At 30.6% G+C, this 24,549-nt stretch overlaps 2 protein-coding genes and 1 long non-coding RNA gene across 3 annotated transcripts in view; 1 reads left to right on the top strand and 2 right to left on the bottom strand.

Moving 5' to 3' along the window:
- Positions 1 to 620: 620 nt before the first annotated feature.
- On the bottom strand, positions 621 to 4,309 carry LOC143062232 (uncharacterized). The gene is made up of 2 exons (XR_012974622.1): positions 4,211 to 4,309; positions 621 to 873 (listed from the first exon to the last, which is right to left on the bottom strand). It is a non-coding gene; the product is annotated as an uncharacterized LOC143062232 (long non-coding RNA).
- Positions 4,310 to 4,835: 526 nt separating this feature from the next.
- On the bottom strand, positions 4,836 to 9,491 carry LOC143062024 (uncharacterized). The gene is made up of 8 exons (XM_076233877.1): positions 9,465 to 9,491; positions 8,700 to 8,836; positions 8,187 to 8,322; positions 7,562 to 7,726; positions 7,055 to 7,240; positions 6,486 to 6,752; positions 5,896 to 6,072; positions 4,836 to 5,543 (listed from the first exon to the last, which is right to left on the bottom strand). The coding sequence occupies exons 1-8, from the start codon at positions 9,489 to 9,491 to the stop codon at positions 5,043 to 5,045; spliced, it is 1,596 nt and encodes a 531-aa protein (XP_076089992.1). The 3' UTR covers positions 4,836 to 5,042.
- A 3,353-nt stretch (positions 9,492 to 12,844) lies between these two features.
- The window catches only part of LOC143063532 (uncharacterized), an 80,848-nt gene continuing 69,143 nt past the window's right edge, over positions 12,845 to 24,549 (top strand). The window contains exons 1-2 of the mRNA XM_076235735.1: positions 12,845 to 12,997; positions 21,282 to 21,357. Of these exons, the coding sequence (XP_076091850.1) occupies positions 21,306 to 21,357 (52 nt within the window). The 5' untranslated portion in view covers positions 12,845 to 12,997; positions 21,282 to 21,305. The remainder of the gene's footprint in view (positions 12,998 to 21,281; positions 21,358 to 24,549) is intronic.

Genomic DNA, 24,549 nt, shown 5'->3' with positions numbered 1-24,549 from the left:
ATAATCATTTCATACACCAAATATACATGAAGATGACATATTTATTTCACAATAAAGCATATTAAAAGAGGACTTACTGTTGACCAATGAACCATACAAGTGATTATGTGGTCAATGACATTTCCAGACAGAATTGTAAATTATTGCACGCAAATAGTTTATCTACTATACATGTACCTTTTAGTATTTATTATTTTTGAGTATATGTCCGACATGTTGACGACGGACAGTCAATGGTATACCATAATATGTCCTGAAAACGAGTGTAAAAAAAGCCTCAACTAAAGCAAATTTTTGAAACGTGATTGATTTTATTCCTCTATTAAATATCTATATATATGAGATCAAATTTATAAAACATTTATTAATATAATTAATTTCAATGTACTAGTATACATGTAAGAATTGTTGCCATGTATACATCATGTACATACATGTACATGTACAATCATTAGCTGATCAGCTCTATATTTTCATTATTTTTATTCTCCTTCACTGTTTTTTTATAAGACTCATATATATGATCTGTATTCATCATTGGGACAGGTAGCAATATATATAGGTGAAGTAGGTCCTTTTGATTGGATTTTTTTAAAGGATTTTGACAGCACTAAAGCATATACATGTAGTTCCAATTTATTGTTGATCTTAGCTCCTTAAGTGGATTGTGGCAACACATATTGCATATATACATGCAGAATGTTGTTCTTAAGTTTCAGCACTTTACGCATAGTTTCCGGTTGCAAGACTAGAATATGATACTGGCTTCTCATGAAATTCTGTCAGTACTTTGCCAATAGTTTCCAAGTAAAGTTGAACATTCCAAGATCACTCCTTCCATTTGCAATGTACATGTACAAATGTACTTGCAGCCTGAAATTAAATATCAGAGTAATTCTGTCAGAAAATCAACAATTATTGACATTCAAAAGCATCAGGCATGGGGTAATCGTAATCAGTAATCATAATCAGCTGTAATCAGTAATCATGTCATTTCTGATTACAAGTAATCATAATGTAATCCATTACATTGCAAAAAACAGGTGTAATCATGATTACTTTTAGATTACTTTAAGATTACATTCATATGATTACTTGCTGATTACAAATCTTGTATATATATGAAAATAGTTTTTGATAGACAAGATGAAAATAAGAAAATGTAAAGCTTGAATGAAAATCATAAAACTAGTACTAGTATTCAAAACGATGGGACCTTGTTTAATGGGATAAATTGTATCATCTAAATATATATTGTTAATGTCTGTGTCATTTTGGTCTCTTGTGGTCAGTTGTCTTATTGGCAATCATCTCACATCTTCTTTTTATATATAAAAAATCTGTATAACCAAATGTTTTACTTTGTTAACAGTTAACAAAAGGAAATTGCCTCTCCAATATTTTGTTGTGAGATTGAGCTCTTAATTATGATACAAGATTAAATGCCTTGTAAGCATTCTTTTCCTTGTTTGAAAACTTCTGATATTTACTCCAATTTCATATAAGTTTATCCAATATTTTTACATAACTACATTGAAATTCAAATGCAGAAAACATTTAGTTCCAATTTGACTTTGATTGTCGATATATGAATACATGTATTTGAGCCCACTTTATTCAAAATGGAAATTAAAACCAGATTTCATTTATTGACAAATTGAATAAATTTTGTTTTCCATAAATTCATATATAATATGTGCTTTCTAGTTTTTTTATTCTTTATTAACTTTGAGCCTTATGGCTCATCAGTATAAACAAGTACATGTACAGTATATACATATGGCATAATATTACAAACAAAAGGTGACCTCAGAAGTTTCATGAATACAAAATACCTTTTATTACAATACACTGTTTCTTAATTTAAAGAGAAATGTATATTCATTCCTAAGTTACAACGCTGTTTTGTGCTTTCACCTGAAATAATTCTAGTAATTATTAATTAGATCAAGTATTAAAAATTTTCAAACAAATAATGACAATCAAGCACTTTTAACTTTATTGATATTGTTATTAAGACAATACAATTTTAATACCCAAGCTCACCTATTGTTTGTTAAAAAAAATGGAAGAAGGGATTAACACCTGTAAAAACATTAATGGATGTGTCAATTATGTCCCAACAGACAATAAAACTATACTTAATTAATTTTTCCTTATTTCTGCAGGGTTTTTGTTAATTAGGCTATTGGTTAAAATTTGTAGAATAAAATAAAGTTATATCTTTTACATGGAGAAAGGACACTTGTCTATAGCTATTTTATCAAATTACACATATTACACTGTACTTGTCTATAAATTCTTTTAAATAAGATGAATACATTAAGGCTTTTCAAAAAAGCACCAAAAGTAGCTTTTTTGTGAGGATATAAAGTTATAAAAAAAACTTTGATATTGCAAAAAACAATGTAATCATAATTAATCTAAAGTAATCATGATTACTTCAAAGAAAAGTAATCTAATGTAATCGATTACATATGAAATAGGGTGTAATTGTAATGTAATCGATTACATTTTATTAGCAAAGTAATTGTAATTTAATTGATTACATTTTAAAGTAATCGACCCCATCCCTGAAAAGCATATAGATGTAGACTAGTTCATAATGGGTAATGTGTCCATGGGACACAGATGAGCTGCCGCTTGCATATAAAGAATGAAAAGAGTGACACCACCCAAATTTGTACTTGATCTGAGTGTTGTTGTAGTTAGCATTGCATATAAGTTTCAGAACATTTGGATGAAGCAAACTTGTGTTAATGCAAGGAACAAAAATTCAGCATTTTTTTAATTTGTAAAGGGGCATAACTCCAGAACAGTAAAAGCGACCCCACCAAAAATTCAAACTTCATGTTTGTTTGTTTGTAGTATCATGTATATGCATTAATTGTGTATTAGTTTCATAACATTGGTAGAGGCAAACTGAAGTTGGAGAACAGAAACCTAATTTGGGAGGTACATGCAAGTTTGATAAGACTGACAATGCAAGGGTAACCTTAAAAGAAGTAGAATGGTATAAATTAATATGTGTTTATTTGATAATAGGTTCGTTTTCATGTGTTTTTGTTTTCCCTTGAGAACACATAAAATATTTTTTTATAATTTAATTTGGTTGAATATATATAGAAAATTTTTACAGAAAATAATGAAAATGAGACACAAAAAAATATAACCAAAAAAATAAACCTTTTATAATACTGCTTCTATTGGTACCAGGATGCTTAAAATCAATCCAAAATATTAAAAAAAAAAAATTTAGTTTTATATACAATATATACATGAACAGCTAAAAATCTCAAGTGACAAATCCTTATGGCCACACTCTGTACATGTTTAACCCTGATACTTCTATTACTAGACCTTAAGACATTTTTGTATACCTAACAGAATTAGGGGGGGGGGGGAGGTTATGGTAAACAAATTGTGATTGATCAAGACAAATCCTTCAATATGGTGTAGGGTTTATCATTTACAAATTAGGCCAACTATATCATATTCTCAAGAAAATAAACAAGTCAATCAAACCCCTTGAGGACCTTAATTGAGGGGTGGACAGGGATAAGGAGACAGGGGAATGAGGGATCAGAGAAAAGGGGGTATCTTGGAAATATATTTTGTCATTTTTATTTTGTCTTGGAGCAAGGAGATGGAAGTATTGAAGTAAAAGGGAGGGGGGTTAGGGTAAAAAGGGAAGGGAAATATAGTTAGGGCTAAGCCTAAGGAGTAGAAACTGTTCCGAGGGAAGTTATGGGGTTCCCCACATACATATGACCCTGACTTGGCTAAGAAATTAGATATTACAAATGATGATTAAAAAGACTAGTTCATTGACACAAGGACGTATAACTAACATAATATACGTCCTTGATTGACACTAACGGTAGCGTAAAAATGACAGTTGTGCATGGTGCTTCATAGTAGAAATTAGATGTCATCCCTTCCTCTTCGGCCGGATATTTTTTAAAACTGGCCAGACGTTTACAACTTGTCTGTAAAGGGTAAAATAAACACATAAATAAGATACCAGCTATAACGATCTATAACATTAAACATGGAACAGAAATTGAGCCCGTGCAAGGTTTCAGCCGCAGTGATTTTCAACAGTAGCAAGTATTTTGAGACAACCCCCAAGTTTGTATTTTTCGTTATACTGATAACATTTGGCTGCCTAATATATCGAAATCTATGTTTTCTTATATAATAACTCTACCTTCATCGTTGTATATTCGCCACAATGTCTGTTATGCATGCACATGGTCGTATTCATCAATATAGTATGCTGCTCGGCAATGGCGACCTTGAAATTTCTCTGGTCTGATAATGGCGCCAAATTAGAGGGAAGCAACTCGCGCCAGACAAAATTACCGTATTTCACCAAATTAATCAAAATTTCGCTTTTTGATAACAAACAGTAATACCATAACCACATTTATATGCAGTCATCGTTTATTGATATAATTACAAACATTATTTTATTAAAGCCATCAATAAAGAATTCACAATTAAGGGATACATGTCAACTCGTACTTTCGGCAACTCGTACTCAGCCAACTCGTACTTTCGGCAACTCGTACTTCTACCAACTCGTACTTCTACTAAGTCGTACCCAATATTTTTTTAGCATTATAATATAAGTTTTCTACGTTTATATCAGTAGATATGGATATTTTAACTCCCTGAAGTATCCCAGTGCACCCTGAGGTAGATCCATAGAATATGAAAAAGGATATTTTTTACTGAACATTGCGTTGACCATGTCTTAGTTTTTTCGTGTTAGTAGAAAATATTTTTAACATTATAATGCTTCATATTTTATTATTTACCTATAAAGCAAATTGCAAAAGATTTATATATTTTTTATTAGATACTATAATCAATAACAGATAAGAATAACAATACATTAAATAATTTGATTTATCTGAATCAAATTCATTTCATATAACTGTTCATCTCAAAAAGTTTACATGTTCAATAAATGTTCAATACTGTTCAATCACATAATTAACCACTGAGCGGTTTTCATTCAGAAAACGAAATGTCTTTTAATCCGCAGACGGACCGTTCAACAAACCACACATTCGGACAAGTTGACTTGCGGTTAAATCCCCGTCTCTATACTGGTCCCACAACTGGAAATACTTGGCTTGTAGAAACTTGGAAGTAGATCGCTGTTGACGTGTCAACTTACACTCTGAAACCATCTTCAGCTGATTGGGTAAAAGTTCGGCTTCTTCTTTCAGTTTTGGAAGTAGTAAGTAGAAGGGCTTCTTTTCTTCTGATGATTTCTTGTTGATGCGGCGATGCCACCCCTCTACATCGTTGTTTGTACGTGTCGGCTGGCTGAAGACTGTCCAAGATTCCACGGGCCAAACGGTACTCTTGATCCACGTGTCTTCTACATACGTAACAAGACGCTGAAGTGGGTCGGTCTGAAGGTCTTTCAGGCGCCTGAAAGCTGGTCTGATGTGGTCTGCTGGCAGGAAAGGCAACGCCATCAGCTTCCGGACATACTTAAAAATACAGTCTTGCTGACGGTAGGCTGGCTGGAAAAAAAATAGACATATAAAATATGTACATAAACTGATGAACATGTTTGTATTATCATTTTACGTTATAATCAGTCTATATAAGTATGAACTATAATTTAAAATGTCTTTCTTTCATCCATTAATTTATATTTTACTTAATAATAATCTATCGTAGTTCATTATTTCGAATCTTATACCGGGACTATTATACTTGTGGATATTTTTTAATGCAGCATTAGTTATAATCATTGATTAATAGTTGTAGCTCGGTGCCCGTTATGACATTCTTGTGACTCTGCTTGTTTATCGATATTTTATTTATATATATAAGGAAATGATCTTATAAGTTCAATATAATAATATGTACCTGCAAACCAAGAAACTGGACATGTCTAAACACAGCCTGTGTGAAGTGGAAAAGACAACCGTTGATCATCATGCCTGGAAACACCTCCTTCAGGGCCTGCCACACACCACTCTCAAAGTCAGCTACGAACCCACGGACTGCACTCTGTGGTAGAAGATCTTTCAGAGCTTGGAAGACCTGAAAGTTGAAAAATTTATTTAGTACAATGATCATGATAATACTAATAATTTAATAATAATTATCATAATTATAATATAAAAATAATATAATAATAATTTTAATAGAAATCATATTAAAATAATATTATAATAATTATCATAATTATAATATGAAAATAATATAATAATAATTTTCATAGAAATTATATTAAAATAATATTATAATAGTTTTCATAGAAATTATTTTAAAATAATATTATAATAATTTTCATAGTAATAACTTAAAAAATAATATTATAATAATTTTCATAGTAATAACTTAAAAAATAATATGATAATAATTATCCAACTAATATGACCAGTAATGATGATGCTTGATAAATTAATAAAATTATATATTAAAAGGAAAAGAAAAAAAATGATTTCACTTACTGGTATGTAATCAATCTTGCATCGTCTGGACATGACAATAAATGCAAGAGGCACACTCTTTGTACAGTTGTTTGCTGTTATGAAGGCGTGGATGGATAGTAGTTGATAGAATGGTGCGGCAACGATCTTGAAGGTACCATCTATAAACCAACGCTGGGCTTTCTCTAAAACTGTCAGCTGGGCAGTAGTTGCGAATAGCAGGTGTCTCTTGGAGTCGACATGGATGTCACGTTGCAGAAAGCCAGGTGGGATAAAGTCAAGATCCAACTAAAAATTAAGAAAATAGTTTTATATATACATTACATTATCAATTCATATTTTTAAACCATATTTCTATTTTAATTAGTATTTAAAAATTGATCTACGGTGTGAGATTTGTCTCATTGGTGATTATAACCTTCTTATGTTTCTGTTATTCTAGACTTCATTCGGTACATGTATCTTTAATCAACCGATTGTATTTGCATATAAATACTACATGTGATATCTAGCTAACATACAATTACAGTTTAACTTATTTCATCATTACATTCACATAATCAAGGTATGTATAAAGTATAAATTCTTACCTCAAATTCAAGATCATGTGGTTCATCTGGACGTAGTTTCTGTTTGGTTCTCTGAACAACACGAACAAGATTTGACTGCTTGACTCTGCTACCTGCTGGTTGGGATGGGTCTGAATGTTGGAGGATAGCTGTCTCTACAATAGCACCTGCAGACCTGAAGACATCTTGGCGAGCCTGAGATTTCGCCTGAAATATGAAGAAATAATGTAAAAATGATATACACAAGTACTAATTAATGAAAATAATAGAATAGATAAAAAAAAAACGAAAGTTAATTATAATCTGTTTTTAATGAAAAATATATACATTTTGACACTTGTCTTCCGAACATCAACATATTTTTGGTTGATCTAAAGAATAGCTGTCTCGTCTGAGTCAGAGTGGTGTTTGCTTAACGTCCAGTGGCAAATATTTCATTCATGTTCAGGACAACTGTCTCATTTATAATCCGATTCTATGTATTGTATTAGCATTGTGTATGATTGAAGGAAAGTAAAATAGAAATACCTGAGCTGTAATCTTGACTGCTGTAACAGTACCAGGGTTTGCAGTATGACAGTGGGATTTACGACCAGCAGTAAAGTTGTCACCTTTCTGTAAGACAGTAGCAGAACAACTGGTTGTCTTGTTGCGAACTGAACACCACCAGGTTGTTGAATCACCTTTCTGTTTCTGAAATGAATAATGAAAGCTTTATTGAATATATAAAAATTAGTTATTGTCATTTTCATACATATGTAAAAAAATAAAAATGTCATCAACAATTATTTGATGAGTAAAAATAGCATTACAAATATCTGATCATACAGGACAAATATATATATCGGGGCATGCTGGCTATGCGGTATGGGCTTTGCTCATTGGTGAAGGCCGTACGGTTACCTATAGTTGTTAATGTTTATGTCATTTTGGTCTTTTGTGGATAGTTGTCTCATTGGCAATAATACCATATCTTCTTTTTTATATTATCATCTCCAACTAATCAGTACAATTAAAACATACTCAATATTTTTGTAGCTTATCAAAAATCAGATAATTATCTACACAATATAGAACGGTCTATATTTACTGATCTATTTTTTTAAAATTATTTTACATAATTTTACAACAGAATATTTACTATAAAACCTACCTTTACTGTGTAAGTATACCCATCTACGTCAACCAGCTTACGCTTTCCTCGCTGAGAAGCACCATCTACAACTGAGTATGTTGGCTGATCAATAGCATCTGTAAGTTGATCTGGTAAGGGGTCATCTTGAATAGAACTGAAATAAACAATATATATTTACAAATATGCATACTATTTTGCATCAATTCAATCGAAAATCTTCTTCAACATATATAATAACAAGTAACAATTGCAATCCGTTTAAAAACAAAATCTATTTTGTATTTTATACAAGAAAACTAAAACTACTTATTAATATTCATATACTTGAAGTTGAATTAAAATACTATGCGGTATTGCTCATTGTTGAAGCCTTACGGTGACTTGTAGTTTAAATGTGTAGAGTTGTCTCATTGGCAATCATACGGGATCCCAATCATACTACATCTTTTTTATAAATATATATCTTATAGCGTAGATTTGTTTTAATGAAACCCAAGCCTTCTGATTGTTAAAATATTTATGAATACTTACGTTTCTGTAATAATATCTGGTTCAGCAAAGGTACGTTGTGTGATGTCGAACGACTGGTCAAGGTTGTTGAGATGAATAGTTGTGTCTTCTTCGTCGGATACGGTGAACGATGAGTTGTTGAGTTGGACGATAGTTGACTGGTCACATAAGCTTATTTAAAACAATTATGATTGAATTTTATTAACAATGAAAGTTGTTTTTTTATTTGTATTTTGCTATATAATAATATACGAAAGAAAGTTACAATAACTATGCATATAAACTTGATAAATAATATCAAATAAAACATGGTTACGAGTTGGTAAAAATAGGTTACGAGTTGGTTGAGTACGACTTGCCGAAAGTACGAGTTGTCGTGTATCCGTTAGACAGCTTTGGTGATAAAATTTGGCGGGAGTTTGGAAGATTTTAAAGATGAAATACTTTTTCTTTTCGTTGGTATCTGCAAATTTTTATAGGAAGCAAAAGTTGGACATGAATACAGGCATATATATGATTAAATCTCCATATTAATACTAAATAAGTAAACCCAATTGTCATTGTTAAACAGTAGAATGATAAAAAAAAAAATCATTAAACCAATGGCATGGCAGGCCCAGGAATTTTCATGGGCCTACTAACTGCCAAGGATCGGCCTAATCTTTTATAACTGACCAACTGCAACATGCACTTAACAAATTTAAAAAGTATTGCGAAACCTGGAAGATGCGAGTAAATGTTGCTAAAACTAAAATCTTAATTTTTTCAAAAGGAAGAACTACAAACCCTCCACTTTTCCGATTCAACAACCATCATATTGAAACTGTAAAACACTTTAACTACTTAGGAATTATTTTAAGCAAAACAGGCAGCTTTAAACAATGCAAACAACATCTAAAGGACAAAGCAACAAGTGCAATGTACGAAGTTTTAAGGAAGGGAAGAATTCACAATTTATCAATTAAATGCCATGTAGATTTGTTTGACTTACTGGTAAAACCTATTCTGCTATATGGATGCGAAATATGGGGTTACGAAAACTTAGATATACTAGAAAGAGTTCAAACTAAATTTTTTAAGCTACTTTTACATCTTAAGCCATCTACTCAAAACGACTTCATTTATGGAGAACTGGGTCTGTATCCCCTAGAAATAGATATAAAAACTAGAATTATATCTTATTGGACAAAGTAAATTACCGGTAAAGAAAGTAAGCTCGCTGCTGTAATGTTTAGATACTTTTTCAAGTTAACACAAGAAACAACATTTCGATCGCGATCGTTAGACAAGATGAAAAGTATTCTAGACAATTGTGGATTCTCTTACTTATGGTCATTCCAAAACACATCACCTAACATTAAATCGATAATTAAACAAAGACTAGAAGATCAGTTTACACAGTCATGGTCAGGAAAGGTAAACAATTCGCCGAAAGCCCTGAATTATCGCCTATACAAGACATCACACAATTTCGAACACTACCTTAACGTACTTGATGATAAAGATGTAATAACAATGTCGCGGTTTAGGACAATGAACCATAAACTGCCAATTGAAAATGGTAGATGGCAAAACATTCCCCGAGAACAGAGAAAGTGTCCGTTGTGCAGAGTTGCTATAGGTGACGAATACCACTATGTAATGGAATGCAGCAGTCTCTTGACAGATAGAACACTACATATTGACAAGAAATACCTAACGAACTTGAATGTTTTAAAATTTAATGCCATTATGAACCAAAAACAGAAATCTAAACTTCGAAAATTGTGCCAATTTATTAGAATTATAAATGACAAACTGGATTCTCTCTGATGTTAACCTGTCGGCTATATACTGATCATACCGTTGTAAAAAACTCATATTTAATGCTTCCTCAACAAATGTACATGTATGCAATGTAATGTAAACTAATGTGTTTTTCTGTATACCTTTGTCCAACTTAGGTGATACCAGAATAAAATGATATATATAGTTAACAAAATGTTTCCTTCACATAGAAGGGGGGGGGGGCACATCCTTTGTCATATAATGCAACCCTTCCCCATTGAAACGTTTGATCAAAGGTTATTGCTAATTTAAGTTTAACTGTGTATTCCTAAAACAATAGCCATGTTGATTGTTATGATCTGAAATAACAATAATTAGTAAACGAGAAACACATGCAGCAGTTAAACTAAAAAAAATTGAAAGGGTTCCGCAGAACCTGGCCGCCCGAGTGTCTCGCCTAATTTGCTGTTGATCACACACTCAACAGAAATGAGGGAAAAAAAATATATATTCCTCTCGATACTATCTTTTGATTGTAAGAAGCTTCTGTCCAAGTTAGGTAAAAATCCAGGATAGTTTAAGAAAGTTATTAAAAATTTAACCACAGAATGAATGTATAATGTTTGGGGGCAGAAAAACCAAGTCCATTTATAAGTAAAATACAGAAAAAAAAATGATTTTAAATGATTTTTTTTACTAACCTTTCTGCTGGGTACTATCTTATGATCATAAACAAGCTTCTGTCCAAGTTTTAAAACAATTTAAGTATCATTTAAGAAAGTTCTAATTATGAAAAATTTTTAAAACTTTAACCACAGATCGAGTGTACAAATGGTGTATGTAATGTTTCCTGTCAGAAATGCAAAGTCCATTTATAAGTAAAATACAGAAAAACAGGAATTGTTTTTACAAAATTTACTTCTGGATACTATCTAATGATCATAATAGTTATCAAAGGTACCAGGATTAGAAACAAAGTTCTGTCTAAGTTTGGTAGAAATCCAGGATTATGTTTAAGAAAGTTATTAAAATTTCTAAAACTTTAACCACAGAGTGAATACATGTGGAGGCCAACGATGATGCCAATGACGGAATGTAGGATCACTATGTTTCGCTTTTTCAACAAAAGTGGAAGGCTTGACAAAAAACCAATACTGTTTGAACAAAATAATAGCATTTCCCAAATAAAATTATACATGCACAAATTAAACATTCTTTAAAAATGTTTTATGTCTTAATAATTTAATTTTGGATGTAACACGTATTCTGACTGGCTGACTGTTTTGTCTATCAGCTCATAGATATAATTTTTTCATGATTTACTCCGGTATGAAATGGAATTTAGAATTAAATTATAAGGAATGACTAATATTTTTTCTGACTGTTCGAAATTAATAACATAAAAAATGTCGTGCACACTTCAAACGAAAAAATAAGAAGATTTAATGTGATTGCCTATCTATCTGATCCTGGTACATGTATTTGGGTTCAAGTTATGTCATAATTTGTTAAAATTGAAAATCATAAGGCGGACTTTTTCGAGATTTTGGAATCTTGCTTAAATTTTACTTTTAGATTTATTTTTTGATGTTAGTTTGTAAGGTATTGCAAATGTTTACTGCTTGTAAACCAAACATCTACTGTACTAGGTAAGTGAGTTAAATGTGTACTTTTATTTTATTGTCCTGTTATTTTGTAAACATAACTCTCCAAGTACCACTTGGAACCCTACTGTAGTTCAGAAAAAAATATAGAAGTCTATGCAAATCTTCTGACAGAAAGAAAACCTCTCAAGTTATAGTACAAGTGCATCAAAACATTTGTCATGGTAGAAATAGTAGTTTTTCTTCGTTGTAAACATTAAAATGTACTACTAGTTGTTTCCGTGACCTTGATCGATACCTACCTATATATATACATATGTATATATAAACATACGCAGAAAATTTCCCTAACTTTTTGATGGAGCCTGAGGGTTCTTTAGGGGTTTCACTTGAAAAGCACCCATTGATTTTTCAAAATTAATACTTTTTATTTTTTCGTACTCAATATTGTAAGGATTTTAAAATTTGAAAGATTTATTTAAAAGTTTTGGTTTAATTTTAAATACTACACTTTTACAATTCAATTTAATAATGATCATAATGATCATGAATTTAAAGAAAATAGACATGTAAACTTAAAATTCAATCAGAGTAAATTATTCAGAATTTATATACCGGTACACAAAAAAAAGGAATGCAATCATTGTTATACAGGATATATATTGTTCCAGCTCACAGTAAACAATTGTGATAATGATCATTATTGATGATATATTATATAGCCTCAGAGTACTATGCAAATTTTATTGACACCTTATCAGCACTTTCAGGTAAAATTGCCTATAACTTAATCTTTTAATGTGTAGGTGCAGGTGATGGTTATTTGGATGTTGAAACCGACCATGCATGACCACAGTGACCAAATAGAGGATATCCTTGATGATAGTTTTCATAAATATTCTGTTTACCTGAATGGCTGAAGGATTAAAGTAATAAAGTTATTGACAGGTAAAAAATTTATGTTTCCTTTATTGTTTCTGTTACCTGTAGTCTGCAGCTTTCGGAAGGTTGATAATAAAAGTTGATATTTATATATATATATTCCCATTGGATGAAAACATAAAAAAACTTATATTAAGTAAGTAAAATTTTAACTTATAATAAGCCAAAGAGCGAAATACTACTATAACAACTGATACAATTAGATGCAACAAAGGGGGGAAATTTGATTGATGTGCATTAGGCTGTTAATTTATATGCATATTAGTCATGTTTGTGGTCAACAGATTGTAAATTGTAGGTAAACATATATATGTTTGACCTTACAGTAACATGTACGACAAGTATGCAACATTATATGTTAACTTAAGTTTTTGTAAACTAAATTACGAATCAAAATTTAACTGCAACTTCCCCTTATGTAGACTAAATTGCTATATTTTTATCCCTTTTACTAGGAAAATATAATACTCTGGCAGGGAATAATATAAGGAGACAGATTGTGTGTTATAACAATACTTTTAATTTCAAGTTAGTGTCTTCACTTTTTCTCTACAATTTATATTTTTTGTACAGTTTTTTCATGCTTAGCCAGTCTTCACCAAAAACTTTTTCAACTACTAGTCCGAAGACCAATTTTCTTATTGGTCCAAACAAAGTTTTGCAATAACTTACTAGTCCGAATGAAATTTTACTAGTCTGGGGCATTGGACTAGTGGCTAATCGTGCAGACTGCTTAGCCTTTACAAAACTGCTCTGTTTTATACATATATAGATTCAATTATAAACCCATACATCATATAAGTTCATTAGCTACTTTATTTAACTTTTTTCCCATGCAATCCACATAAATAAAAAAAAAAACTGAGACAAATAATAATGAATCTTCAGTTTTTGACATAAGTCAGATATCTATTCACAAATATTATTTAAATAAAATTATAAAATCTTTAAAAAAAATAGGGTAGGTATAGGTAGGGATTTTTTTTTATATTATGTTTTATTTTTACATTCTGACTTAAACAGTGCTTAATGAAAAATGGCAAAAAAATCTTTAGGGTAGGCTATTTTAGAGACTAAAAAGTAGTGTAGGTAGGGTAACTGGAACCACACATATATTTTTATTTGGCCTTAGCTTTTGTTGAAAAAAACTCATCGAAGAAATAGGTTTATTATTTGAAACGTCAGACACAGCTAGCTAGTTGTTTCATCTTCACACAAGTCTCATCAGTGGCCCTCAAACCAAAACTGTTGACAGACCAAATCAAATAGGAAGGTTACGTATTAAAAACTTAAAATTCCAACAAATTGTGCCAAATATGATTTATGCAATCTATGCCTAAGGTAGAAAAAATGTTTGTATTTCAAATCAAATTTCAAAACCATTCAATGTAGCTTAAGTTAGCTTTTGTATGAAAATAAGCAGACAACTATGAGGTTCTGGATGGGGGGTCTGTTATTCTGTAAACATTTAATTTTAACCCCTTTTTTCTCTAATCTTCAAAAAATTAACCCCTTTTGTCTCTAATCTTCATTTTTTTTTGCCCGTTATTCTCTAATCTTCATATTCTAAGTGCATTATTCTTTAATCATTTGACCCCATCCAAACCCTCAACTATCATCCAGAGACCAATTGTCATCGATTTATACTGTAAATATTAAGCTATATAAATATAGATATATGAAGATGTGGCATATACATATGTCTATTTCAGGGTCACTGTCATTAACTGTTTTATCCTGTCATTTAGAGTCATAAAACATATTAATTTAGATGAAGATGTACTTTATACATGTATTAATAGGCATGCCCTTTTAGTCTGTGGTGGATTATAGTTGTCTCATTGGCAATCGTATCACATCTCCTTAAATTTATTTTCATACACCTGTACAAATTAAACATGGAACACGAAAATAGGTTATATTTTCTTCTTCAGTTGTATGTATGAAACATCTTTAGTTTACATATACATTTGTGTAATTTTTGATATCATTTATTTTTGCTCTTTATAAAATACCAAATTTTGAAAATACATGTCAGTTTTATTTTATTGGTAAAAAAATTCTTCCTTGAAGCAGAGTTTGTGAAATCTTTTTTTCCCTGGTGGTCCTTGAAGAAAATCTCCTGGTCTTCAGTATTAATTCTATTGAAAAATGCTAAAATTGTGTCAGTCCTATTCAAAATTTTGATGGTAAAATCCTGAGGACTGACACTTTTCGCGAACTCTGTTGAAGTGATAGTTAAACTTGAAGGATAACTATTTGCATGTAGAGGTGAAATTACATTTGTAACTTTGATATTTTGAAATATTTTTTTATAAACTAGCTAGCATTTAGACATGGAATTATAATGAAACACATTTATAATGAAAGATAATGACATATTTTTAATCAGCTTATAATTGATAAATAATTGACCATGTTAAAGATTATAAGTCAATATATGCTTCAGGGGTACATGTGTTTGATACACTGAGGTTTTGTGGCCAGGTTAAGAAATTTGTCAGTCATATTATTACACATAATTATGCCAATTATATAATTAATCAGGAACAAAATGTATAATTGCACTCGATTTATTTATCGATTGAAAAATATACTGATTGATTCTCAGATTCTCTGGTTTTGCAGCAAATAAATGTAAAGCTAGAATAGTGCATTGATGGCCAATTTCTATTGATTTTTTGTGTTTAAAGCCACTTGCAGCACTATTGGATATTTCAATATGAGTGGACAGTTTTTATAGGTTGATGAAGCCAGGGAGAACCATTACTTTTAGCAGGAAAACTGCCAATCCTCATAATTTGATTCAAAAAGTTGTAAGACTTTTGCTGTACATAACTCTTGAACACCAAACTTTCTTCATTCTTAGTTGCCTTATAAGCACCTAAAAGCCCTTTTGTTGCCTGTAACATGTGTGTTTAAAATTTATTAAAGAGAACAGTTTTACTAGCAGATCAGATTTTTTATTGTAATATTATTATATTTCTTACTATGCATCTACGTTTAAGTAAGTCAAATTTTCTTAATTTTTGCTAAAAGTAGATATTCAACAATTTTCTAGGTCTAAACAAATAAAAGATCTATTATTGACTACATAAAGGGTGTCTAAATAATAGCAACAAAATGAAAGAAGTCCTGTCTACTTAAATGCATTTCACTAAAATATATATATATAATGTACATGTGCTATAGGCAACTTTGGTACAGTTCAGTTCTTTGAAGTTTTGTTATGAATGTAACTGATGATATGAGAAATATTAACACATTATCAAACAAATATATCTGCATGTACTTGTGTATTTTTCTGATCGTCATTTTACTGAATTTTTAATATAGATCGAGGCAAATGGTTTATCAGTATATATGTTTAAAGCCAGTGAAAGAGGAGAATGTTGAAAATATGAAGTTAATGAGACAGTAACCCAACAACATTAAAAATAAAGAAGACTTTCTTTAGTTTAACATATTTGGTTGTCAATTAACAGTTTACTCAAAGTTTTATTGCGAACCCTATGATAGTTTTCCATAGATTCACCTGCAAGTTACCTGTCGATTTAAACTTTTGTAAGTTCTATTGTCCCATCTAACAAATACAACAGGTATTGTTCTCTGTATAGTTCATTCACCAAGACCTTTAAATTTCTTCTAGGAGAAATATATCACTCATTGATTAATTTACCTGACCAAAAAATTATCTGTTTTTTTATTGAAAAACTTCTATAAACTCACATAAACTGTATGCAATATTGTATTTATTCAATATATCATTAATATATTTTCAATCTGTTCAATATAAAATCTGATTTAATAATAAAAAGTTTATTTAGACACATTTTTTAGTATTTTCCAATGAATTTGCATGTTTATGTTGTTGTTAATTTATAGACTATGTTTATGAAGACCTTAATTTAAAAATAATAATATTCAAATTTTTATTTATCAAACACACAAAAATATTTATTGAATATTTGATCAGAAATCAACTTTTAATTTTTAAATCATTATTAATATTGAACACATTAAAAACAAGTTTTTGGTATTGAATAAATACAACACCACATGCAGTTTTGTGAGTCCTTTCTTAGTATTGGTATAAGTATTTTTTCATCATTGACAGTTCAATTTTTTGTTCAGGTAAATTAATCAATGAGTGATATATTTCTCCTACAAGAAATTTAAAGGTCCCAGTGAATAAACTATACAGAGAACAATACCTGTTGTATTTGTTAGATGGGACAATAGAACTGCCAAAAGTTTAAATCGACAGGTAACTTGCAGGTGAAACTATGGAAAACTATCATAGGGTTCGCTATAAAAAACTTCATGTAGAAGTAGAGGATGTATTGACTCCCTTTCAATGAAATATTATTTTTCTGTAAAATTTGCACAGAAAAGTTTTGTAATACCAACCCTGGCATTTGTTTATTTTAACTATTGCAGCCTAATAACACTCCCTTCCATATCTCTTGCACCAAAGATCCGTCATCAATACAAAACTCCTAAAATAACCCAAAAAAAAACAAAAGATTTAGAAGTAACAATTTTAATATACATGCAATGATACCAATGATGATGTGAAGAAAAAAAACTTATCAAGTAGTTTTAAAATCTTTTTGGTTAAAATTTATCTGCTAAAACACTTTCAAAGAGAGGAAAAGAAAAACAACAGGCTTTTGATTTCAACATTTTTCACAAAATGTGTAGAAAGTTTATATGGTGTACTTTTTCTATAATTTATATATAGATATCAGGAGATGTCATAACAGTGCACAATTGAGATGATATATATGTAATAAGCATGAGATTAGGTTGATAGTATTTATAATACTAATGCTTTTATAAGTATCCAGAACTAATCAGATTTTTAAATCTATTGATAAATTATTATTGCGAACCCTATCATAGTTTTCCATAGATTCACCTGCAAGTTAGCTGTCCATTTAATCTTTTGGCAGTTCTATTGTCCCATCTAACAAATACAACAGGTATTGTTCTCTGTATAGTTTATTTGATGGACCTTTAAATTTCTTCCAAGAGAAATCTATCACTCATTGATTAATTTACCTGAGTAAAAAAAAATCTTCCAAATAAATGAAAATACACTTGTAATTGTTCAATATACCCTGGTTGTTGTTTTTTATTCTTCATTCAAAACTGAGGTTTTGTTATGTTTTTATGAAATCAATATAATAGATGCCCAAGGTGTATGAATGCGTGTTTTTTGTTTATTTTTCCAATTCTGTAAACCAACTTATTTTCACAAATAGTTATTCATCTCAACTTATTCCTTTTATGTTGATTTCTCAGCTATGTATCTGAATAGATTAATAATTTTCTTGCTGTTTTTATGTAAGGGAAGACCAAAAAGTAACATTTGTACAATGATTTATTTGTACTCTTATTTTATAAAATCACTGTTATTTTACTTTTGACCATACAAGAGCTGCAATATGTGATGCAGTTATAGATGGAATAACACTTGAAAAATCTGAGAACATTTTTAAACACTGTGGATATATTCATTAAAATTATCTCCCCTGGTTATTGTTGAGTCTGACTGATCATGTATTATGTAGTTCTTTTGATTCATACAAAGTGCAAATTTTGCATTGGATACATTATTTACACATTACATCAATTTAGATAAAAAAAATATTTTAAGAATTCCATGAATAATTTGATTAAAAAAACGCTTTAATTTTGCATCTTGAATAATTTTGAAATCTTGAAAATGACTTTGAAATTTATTTTGCAAACTAACTTAACTAAATAATAGCAATGTACACTTGGCTGAGATTCATTTTACTATCATAAATACTGAAGTATGAACAAACTAATCCCCCCTTAGACAAGCTTACCCTCCTATAGGTTATAAGGTTAATTATACAAAAGTTTGATCAGAAATCAACTTTTAATTTTTGAATCAGTGTTTTTATTGAAACTATAAAAATTGTATTATTGATATTGAATAAATACAATGCCACATGCAGTTTTGCAGGAGTTCTTATTTATTATTTGTACATGTATTTTTTTATCATTGACAGTTCAATTTTTTGTTCAGGTAAATTAATCAATGAGTGATAGATTTCTCTTGGAAGAAATTTAAAGGTCCATCAAATAAACTATACAGAGAACAATACCTGTTGTATTTGTTCAATGGGACAATAGAACTTACAAAAGTTTAAATGGACAGGTAACTTGCAGGTGAATCTATGGAAAACTATGATAGGGTTCGCTATAACACATCATTAATTAATCTGATATATATGTCAAATTTTATTTAGTTTATTGTACTTTGTGTCTGTCATGCTAGATTAATTTTATATGCATAATTCCTGTTGTTTATTGTCTGATCAAAATCCTGTAAGGGAGGTTTATTATTGAAGGGTTATTGGATTTTTGCTATTTTTACAACCAAATCTGGAGGAAAGGTTTTATTTTCAGGGGCTGATCAAGACATTTTTATATGGGGTGGGGAATGAGGGTGGAGTCAAGACCAAAGATAAAGGGGGGGTTCCAACTTTATGTCCCCATTCAAATGCATTGATCCAAAAAAATAATTAGGGAGTTGGTTCCAACCCCTTGAACCCTCTCCCTGGAACAGCCACTGATTTCCACATTCTGTTTGTTCAGGTTTCTGATCCTCCCTAACAACGCCAAGGACATATTTCCACCTCTAACAAATTGAAAATGTATAGAGTATAGGTGGATTATCTGGTATACAAGCTGTCCTAAAACCTGAATTAAGACTGGGTACACATATTTTAACTATAAAATGTATCCAAATTCAGTGAATGAGTTTATCTGAAGAAAGAAGAAATCAAAGTCTACTTAGAATGTAAAAGTACTTTATTTTAGATATTTGATGATATGGTTCAAGTTATGCATAACAAACTTCTCGATATTTTTGCATATTTTTTTGGCAAAAATTTACAGTTGTTTTAAGGATTAGTAAAAGTAATTATGGTGTAAAAAAGAATATAATTACATGTACATTGTGTATGTAGTTATATCTATACCAGGGAAATGTATGGTTATTATTGAAAAATATCAATTGAAATAAAACATATATATATATGTAGGACTCTAAAGTGCGATGGTACTCTAACGTGCGATGGTCTACGCTAAAGTGCGATGGTGTCAGACGCCAAAGTGCGATGGTATATGACACGCTAAATTACGATGATGTAACTGGAATGGGGTTCAGGCAATGATGTTTGTTTTTTGCTGTGTTCATATTAGTTTTTTGTCTTCTGTGTTGTTTATAAATTTTCTTATAAATTGTTTTACAATAGTGATTTTGTGGTCCTATATAACTTGCTTTGCCATGTAAGCCATGGCTCCTAGTTGAAAGTTACAATGTTATTAGGTGCATAGATGAACGACATTTGGTTGGTGGATATTTGTTTTGTTGACAATTACACCACATCTTCTAATCTGTTTTTTGTTTGTTTATTGTTATTTGTCTCCTTTGAATTGTTTTATACTGGCCACTGGTCATTTTGATACCCTTTGGTCGTTATAGAATATTATCAATCATAGTATGTTATACTACACATCTGGTCGTTAGTAACTGTCTTGTTGACGAGTAGTCCATCTCTTTTACAGAAATGACGGAATCATATCTAAAAAATAATGTTTTACAAAATAATTTAATTAAACAGTTAAAAAATACAGCTTTTATTTCATGCAAGTAGACGAGATTAAAAACATATTCTAAATTAAATTTGGACGAATTAAGTTCTTTGATACTTGGTGTATTTTGCTCTTTTTTTTACAGTATACACCTTTCCCTCACTATAAGTCAGTTTCTCTGTTTATGAGAAGTTTGTTTGTCGCGTTTACTAACAAAAGCACGTTTGTCCCCGACTATACAGGGAGATCAAAGGTTTGCATACCTGTTACTGTTGAGGATATTGTGGGGAAATAACTCCTCTCCATAAACACTCTCCAGGCACCGACTAAAAAATTTCTGGATTGGGATCATTTGTTTCTCTTTTCGATAAGAAAAAAATCCTTAATTTTCATAAGCATTCTTGTTTCCCTTCATGTCTATTTGCATTTCTACTGAAATGTCTTGTAATGTCATAATGATACTTAACGTTAAACATCCATAATTTCGCAAACAAACACACTTTAGCTTATCAAACCATCGCACTTAAGCATAGGCCATCGCACTTTAGCGTGACCATCGCATTTTAGCGTCCCCATCGTACTTTAGAGTCCTACATATATATATATATTTTTATGACTGTAAATAAAATTGCTTTAATTTTTTCTTATTTTTCAGGCGATTCAATGAACTGAACTGAAAATGATGAGACAGGTTATTGTTTTGTGTTTAATTCAAGCTGTGCTTGTGAAAGGTAATACTACAATTAATACTGTTCCCAGGGCTATTGCAAACCAGTTTAAAAACAAAATTATATTGATGTTTAACATGGAAGAATATGTCATGTTTCTGAAATAAGCTTCATTTAAGTACACTTCAACCTGAAAATTTAAAAGTCATAAAATATTTATATAAAAAAGAAGATGTGGTGTGATTGTCAATGAGAAATCTCTTCACAGGAGACCAAATGACACAGAAATTAACAACTTTAAGCAAAAAACCAAATGGTCCTTATCGGGAAGGCCTAACTAATTGTCTGAGGTCAACAATAATGCATGTTGGAGTCTATAAAGCAGATTTAGATGATTTTCGTATTGGAAATTTATGTGAAAAATCTACATATTTATCATAACCATTCCAGTATGAAATTAAAGCACAGGCTTATTAATGAGCAATTGGTAGTACATGTATCAAGGACCATATGTCTATCAGAAGCATTGGACAGGCACACATGCAGTCCTGTGTCAAGATACAGATTTCTACCTTCACTTTGCAGATATATCTTAAAGGAGATACAATTAAGTTATACACAACTTTGCAGATATAACTTATATACATATACTTATAGTTATACATGATTTCAACCAAACAAGACAAAAAAAGTTCAAAAAGAAATTCTAACTGTGCTGAAAACAACTTAATTGAGTATAAAAATGAAGACTTTTTTTTATTCATTACATCTTTTCAATCAAGAAGTAGCTCCAATCAAAAAGCTTTTTGATCCACATATTGTTAAAATAAAATGAAAAAGTTATAATTATTAAATATTTTAACTCAAATTTTCTAAGAAAACAAGGAATGATCAATATTCTTGTTGTAAACAAGCAAAAGAAAATGGTATTGCAATTTAACTTGTACTTTGTGCCTTAACTTATCACTGTTCAGATCTTGATTAGTAAAATTGAGAATGGAAACGGGGAATGTGTCAAAGAGACAGAACCCATCCAAAGAGCAGAAAACAGCCCAAGGTCACCAATGTGTCTTCAACAAACACAAAAATACTGCACCTAGGAGGAGAGCTTCAGCTGGCCCCTAAACACAAATCTGTTCTATAGTTCATACAAAAAAGACCTCACACTTTTAAAACAGAATATTTACATGGAAAAATAAGTATACTCATGTTCTTTATGACAAAAGTAGAAATGAATATTAGGATATTTTTTTTGCACCATTTTTTCACGTTTGAAAAATTGGAGGTAGATCAAAACCACTTGAGGAATAGTGAATTCCATACAGTGCACACATTACCTTTGTCCTTGGCAAAACAAGAAAAAAAACCAGCTCATGTGCAAGTTGAATTGTTGTTTATTAACCAGATACTTGTTGCTGGGTGGAAGAATTTTGTTGTTTACATGGATACCATATAAAATAAGTTTAATGCACATTTATCTCTCATTTTAAAATACATAACAAGGTTAAAAGCAAAAATACCATCACGACATTGAGTTAAAGTCATCTGCATTTATAAATGACAATAAATACCATCGTAAAATAGGATTAAGATATAAAGACCTGAATTTAGTGTTTGTGTCATTCGACATCTGTATTTATTAGATCGACATCAATACTGAGAAGGTAGAGGTCAGCCCTTGGTGACCTCCCTTTTATAAAAAATAAAATATAAAAAAAAACATTTGTACTTCTTATATTGCAAAAATATTGACACCTTTTCTTTTTAAATTTGTAATAGGTATTATGGTAATAAAAAGCCTAAAACAAATACCTATGGACGGCAAAAGAAGAAAAGTGAACTATACCTAGTGCCAATAAAAACCAAACCCTTTCATGTATTTTCAATTTGAAAAAACCCAGATAGAGTAACATGTATCTTATGTGTATGGATTGCATTGATAGGATATTTATGTATTTTTATTTAAAAGGGTCGAGAGGGCTTTGGTTATGATTATTGGGTTTCTATTGGTACTAAGTATAATTATATGATTTCATAGGCAGATCCAGGGGGGGGCCTGGGCCCCCCCCTTTTGTGGGAAAAATTTGGTTGATTATATAGGGAATCATTGAAGCATGACTGGAGAGGGCCCCCCCTTAGGTCAGTCAGCGGGCCCCCCTTAGGAAAATTTCTGGATCCGCCACTGGATTTTTTTGGGAAATCATGGTTTTGAGAACTTTTATTTATATTAGGTTCATGATCTAAATACACTTAAGTTGAATCAAATCTAACTTGAGAAATATTTATTCACTGAAAATTTTGTTTTTGGATTCCAAAGGGCCTCAGTAACCAAGTAGTTGAACTTCTGTATCACTAGCCTGTCAACACTAAGATAGTGAGTTCGAACCCCCACATGAGGCTTGCAGTTGTGGTTGACTCCAATCTTGATTGACTAGAATTGTCAGTTTTCTTACCAAAGGTCTGTTTTTCTCTCAGGGTACTCTAAAAATGAGTCCAGCTTCCTCCACCAATAAAAACTGACTGCTAAGAAATAGCACAATAGTTTTAAAATTGGCATTAAACACAAATCAATCAAATACTAATTACAAAATTTTTATATTAGTAATTTAAAGGGGCACTAGCTACGAGATATATAAAAAATCTAAAGTTTGATTTTTTTCTGTTCAATCAATAATGAAAGTGAAATAGTGAAATAACAATTCGCTTTTTGCTGCCAAAAAGGTTCAGTTTTGTCAAATTACGCTAAGAAACATTGATAATTAGTAATTCACTTGCAAGTGAATGAGTCGACCTCTTTAAATCTGTATTCATGTGAACTTCAATTTAACCCCTAGCTAGAGATTGACAACGCATGCATTGTACGTGTACTGTTTATTTAAAGAAAAAGAATGTCAACAATGAAAGTGAAACTACTGTAAATCAATTGATTACTAATTCGATGCACATAAAATCATTCTTATACGGTTAAAAACAATGAGAAACATCTATTTTCAATCTATAAAATAAAATCAAACAGATCTATAAAAATCCAATTGCACGTGTTGGTTTAATCTATTCATATCTTTATTTATGTTTACATCGCTTATATGGTCATCTGAGGTCAAATCGAAGGTTAATTAGATGGCGTCTGGACTAAAATACACACGAAACGAACCTATATATTATCTACCCCATGCTCTGTAAATTGTTTATTTTAGACTTTTGATAGTTTGGATAAATGTTTTACATTGTTATAAATTAAATATGAGAATTTGA

This window comes from Mytilus galloprovincialis, chromosome 2, assembly GCF_965363235.1.
Source record: "Mytilus galloprovincialis chromosome 2, xbMytGall1.hap1.1, whole genome shotgun sequence".
In the NCBI taxonomy this organism is placed as follows: Eukaryota; Metazoa; Mollusca; class Bivalvia; order Mytilida; family Mytilidae; genus Mytilus; species Mytilus galloprovincialis.
The sequence above is the reverse complement of the archived record's forward strand: the minus strand, read 5'-3'. Positions and strand labels throughout refer to the sequence as shown.

Coding starts and splice junctions, on each gene's coding strand:
- LOC143062024 (XM_076233877.1), bottom strand. CDS start 9,491: ATGGTTGTTGAATCGGAAAAGTGGAGG. Junction 8,837..9,464: donor TTGAATCGGAAAAGTGGAGG/GTTTGTAGTTCT, acceptor TTATGTGACCAG/TCAACTATCGTCCAACTCAA. Junction 7,727..8,186: donor GGTATACTTACACAGTAAAG/GTAGGTTTTATA, acceptor TATTCATTTCAG/AAACAGAAAGGTGATTCAAC.